Consider the following 5,000-nt stretch of genomic DNA (forward strand, 5'->3'; position numbering starts at 1 on the left):
GATAACTTTAGATTGTAGGTGCCGGTATAGTCATTGCAGATAAATCTGAGAGCATTTTTGTTTCTGACACTAAGGATGCCATAAATGTACAAGATTTAATTTAAGAGGTATGTAATACAATACCTTCTATAGTTAAAGAGACTTTTTCATATAGATATATGGTTACCTGAATATGTATTCCTATTTAATAAAATAATCCATCTATTGAAAAATATTAAATATCTAAATTTGAGCATTTGCAATTCGTAATCTGTGGTGCTAAAATTTAAATTGACGTGGGATTCGATTTGACTTTATCATTTTTGAGTCAAGACACATAGCTCCGTGTAGAACAAACACAAAAACAACTTACATTTAATGAGACTTAATTTTGACTCCTTAGAAAGTCCCGAAAAGCCTGGTATCGCCATAGAAAAAGAAACCATGATTTGAATGGTTTCCTCCATAGCTTTTGCAAAGTCACGCATTTTTTGTATTCGATTATCAGCATCGATACCTGTCTCCACATACAGTTGGTCATACTCGTTGTCGTGTAGTCTACAAATCTGTCCAAATAATTGTTTGCGCCATTTACAAATTTCCTGAAATCAAATTATATACATTACGAAATACTCCAGACAGGAACCACAACTCCAATATACTATTTCATGATATTATGATTAATTCCTGCTGCAAAGACACAAAAACAATACCATTAAAATAGGCAACAATGCACCTTGTGCAGACAGAGGAGAGGAGAGTTTATGATAATAATATTGCCATGTCTGCATTTATATTCTGTAAACAATATCACCAGTTACCATGTGACCGTTTTGATACTGAAAGATACAAAGCTGTAAAATAATATAGACTTAGATAAAAACCAAGCTACGTACTGCCGACTAGAGTATCTCATATTCAAGTGACTTTTCATTGGCAAAGGTAAATAACAATACTGAGGGTAGTTAGATAATCTAAAACACACGCACGCAAAAATAATAAATAATAAAAAAAAAAGCATAAACACATAAACACACACACACACACACACATCCACACGACACATATACAAACACACACATATAAATGAACATATAAATACGCAAAGGCACACAACCCCTTTCACCCTTAAAAATCTCAGCAAGAAAATACATAATTCTAATAGGATTCAATAGTCTGATGTCACGTCCGCCCAGCAACGGGCAGCTTAGTTCTAAACAAAGAAATTCGGTACTTTTTATTCTTCATGCTGGCAAGAACTTTTTCACATGTCATGTGATCAGAATGTATAAAAGTCAAAACATGATCAGATATTATATGTTACTCCTCTGGACACACTTTTATGCTCGTCGGAGAAGTATTTCATAAGGGCGTCAGCCATTGTTCCGATAGTTTAGAACCAGTTACTAAGTTACTATGCGTCATTACGAGGGAAGTGACGTCATGACTATTGGATCCTATTGTAGTTAATCAATTTATATTGACACCCAATTCGATAATAATTTTAGGAATATGACGATTATTGTTATGATTATTATGATCATCATTATTATTAATATTATTATTTTCATCATCATCATCATCATCATCATCATCATCATCATCATCATCATCATCATTATTATCGAAGTTCTTATTCGCAGTAGTACTGCGAATAGTGATTTCACGGCGGAACCACACATTCGCAGTAGTAGTAGACGCACTCTCCCGTCTTTGAAAATTAGGTCGCCGTTGTCCCCTCACTGAACACAACACTGTATTTTCTGTTCAAAATCGCATGTTGTCGAATGGCTTGAAGTTGAATGAGAGTGTGTTAGTTTGAGAAGGAAAGAAAAGGAGGGATGATTGAAACAGTTTGTATGACTTAGAATTGAGATTTTGAACGTTTCAACTTTTCCTTCAAGTTTGAAACTTGACAAGATCGTGTTTTGTTTTGTTTTTGTTACCCCAATCCAATCAATGAAAATTTCCCCGTCCCCACCTCTCCAACTTGATCATTCGTTCACATCCTGAAATCTATCAGCTTATCTGCCAGATTAATGAGAATAGCTCCATTCCCGTTTATTGTATTATTTACTGTTTCAGTTAGTTAAATACATTTTTTAAAGTTCCAGGAATATATATTTCACACACACAACACACACTCTCGCCGTTGCTCGACTATCTCAGTGCTCCTTAAAATAATAGAAGTTACCTTCAATAAACTACCTCTACTACTACAGCCAGCACCACATCACTATTACTACTATTACCACAACAACCTTATCAAAATTATAGCAACCACCACCACCACCTTTACATCATCATCTGCCTCCTCGTCATCATCGCTACCACAACGTTATCAAAATTACAGCAACCGCCACCACAATTGCATCATCATTATCATCCTTATAGTCATCATCACTACCACTACTACATCATCAACACCACCACTACAATCACAACAACCACATCAACACCACCACCACTACACAACAACAGACACACGTCAACGAAACGCATAATAATAATAATAGTAATAATATTTTTTTAAAGTAAATAAATAAATTAATGAATAAATAATAATAAAAATAATAATAATAATGATAATAATAATAATAATATTAATAATAATAATAATAATAATAATAATAATAATAATAATAATAATAATAATAATAATAATAATAATAATAAATAAAAAAAAGAATAATAATAATAATAATAATAATAGTAGTAGTAGTAGTAGTAGTAGTAGTAGTAGTAGTAGTAGTAGTAGTAGTAGTAGTAGTAGTAGTAGTAGTAGTAGTAATAATATAATAATAATAATGTAGTCTATTTATATTTTGCGCCCAATCCGCTAAACATTAAAGCTCTAGGCTCGAAGGCTACTACTGCAAAATAACTGAAATGTGATGATACCTACTTTATAGTTGCAGTGCTACTGCGAAGAACGAATACGAACGCTATCTACTATTCGCAGTACTACTGCGATTAACGAAAAGAACCGCTATCTACTATTCGGAGTACTTCTGCGAATAGAGGAAATCACTATTCGCAGTACTACTTCGAATAGAGGTGGCCTATTATTATTATTATTATTATTATTATTATTATTATTATTATTATTATTATTATTATTATTATTATTATTATTATTATTATTATTATTATTATAATATTATTATCATTATTATTATTATTATTATTATTATTATTATTATATTATTATTATTATTATTATTATTATTATTAATATTATTATTATTATTTTTACACATGCAGATGTAGCTTAGAGATAAAACGAAGAATTGCAATAGCTAAAGAAAGTTTTAATAAAATGAGTCTAATTTTTAAAAATAAAAACCACAATATCTCAATGACAACAAAACATAGGGTTTTGAAGGCCTATGTATGGTCAGTATTATTATATGGCTGTGAAAGTTGGACAAATACAGAAGACATTAGAAAGAAACTGGAGGCAGCAGAAATGTGGTTTCTTAGGATGTTAAGAATCTCATGGACAGAGAAGAAAACTAATGAAGAAGTATTATAGCAAGCTGAAACTAAAAGGTTATTAATTCGTACAAGAAGAAAAAGACAAATGCAATTTTAGGGCACCTAAATCGACATAAATGTATTGAACATCTTGCTCTCACAGGAAAGATAGAAGGTAAAAAGAGTAAAAGTAGACCAAGAAAAGCATATATGAATAGTTTGAACAGCTGGGTGACAAAGAAAGAGAAGAGTAATATTAGTTTTCTGAGGTTATCTGAACAGAGAGATGAATGGCGTACCATGATCACCGATGTCTGGCGCAGACTTGGTACTTGAAGATTATTATTATTATTATTATTATTATTATTATTATTATTATTATTATTATTATTATTATTATTATTATTATTATTATTATTATTATTATCACCATTATTATTATTATTATTATTATTATTATTATTATTATTATTATTATTATTATTATTATTATTATTTTATTATTATTATTATTATTTTATTATTATTATTATTATTATTATTATTATTATTATTATTATTATTATTATTATTATTATTATTATTATTATTATTATCATTATTATTATTATTAACAACAACGGCGTTGTATATGTCTGAAAAAATGTAATCTCGCCTAAAAGGCGTCATGTCTCGTTCTACATGTTACGTGTTGCTGTTGGTCAAGGACCCTTTGTAAAACGCTTTGAGCACATTTCGTGGAATATGCGCTATATAAAAGCTCTATTATCATTATTATCATTATTTATATTATTATTATTATTATTATTATTATTATTATTATTATTATTATTATTATTATTATTATTATTATTATTATTATTATTATTATCATCATTATCTTTATAATCAATCAATCATTACCATCATCATCATCATCATCATCATCATCATCATCATTTTAATAGTATGGTTGTTGTTATGATAAAGCTCATTAACTTAGCTATTGCACTGAAAAGAAAGTTTCAGAAAACAAGCTTTGACATCTAAAATCTGTGACTATTTTTAGAAGAAAAAAAATATCAGCATACGTACATAGTGCTCTCTTTGTTGTTTTTCAATCTCTTCTTGGGGAATCTCCTTGAAATATTGACTAATATACTTTTCATCGGCATCTACTAAATTTCTAATCACAGCATCTTGGTCAATGTATAATCTCTCAATGTCAGAAACATTAATTGTCACTGAGTCTTGAGCGTCATTGAGGATGTGAAAAGAATATTGCGACTCGATGTTCTCAAGCCAGTACTCGCAAGGCGAAATACCAGATTGACTATTTTTAGAACACAAATAATCTGTATTAGAAGTCGATCTTGAATCAGTGTATAACAGTTCGTTTATGGTGGTATATGAGGAGGTTTTTGAGGTGGTCAGTAGTAATTCTGTTTCTGTAAGTAGCATCCCTGAGAATAAAAATTCATTTAATTCGTCTTCTTTGCCGGGTGGCGTTTCGTAACTATTTGGGTTCGGTGAATTAATGTTGGTAAAAGATGTTGTTGCAGAAG

The 5,000-nt window shown here is 30.0% G+C and overlaps 1 protein-coding gene across 5 annotated transcripts in view; it reads right to left on the minus strand.

Moving 5' to 3' along the window:
• Nucleotides 1–5,000, minus strand: part of LOC144971097 (uncharacterized) — a 26,372-nt gene that overhangs the window by 6,222 nt on the left and 15,150 nt on the right. For all 5 annotated transcript variants that reach the window (XM_078911490.1, XM_078911491.1, XM_078911492.1 and 2 more), the window contains 2 exons: nucleotides 4,531–5,000; nucleotides 353–581 (listed from right to left, as the gene is read on the minus strand). The exon at nucleotides 4,531–5,000 is cut by the window's right edge and continues 410 nt beyond it. In XM_078911490.1, the coding sequence (XP_078767616.1) occupies nucleotides 353–581; nucleotides 4,531–5,000 (699 nt within the window). The remainder of the gene's footprint in view (nucleotides 1–352; nucleotides 582–4,530) is intronic.

The sequence above is a fragment of the Berghia stephanieae genome, chromosome 4 (assembly GCF_034508935.2).
Source record: "Berghia stephanieae isolate SIO BIC M18660-M18661 chromosome 4, UCSD_Bste_1.3, whole genome shotgun sequence".
In the NCBI taxonomy this organism is placed as follows: domain Eukaryota; kingdom Metazoa; phylum Mollusca; class Gastropoda; order Nudibranchia; family Aeolidiidae; genus Berghia; species Berghia stephanieae.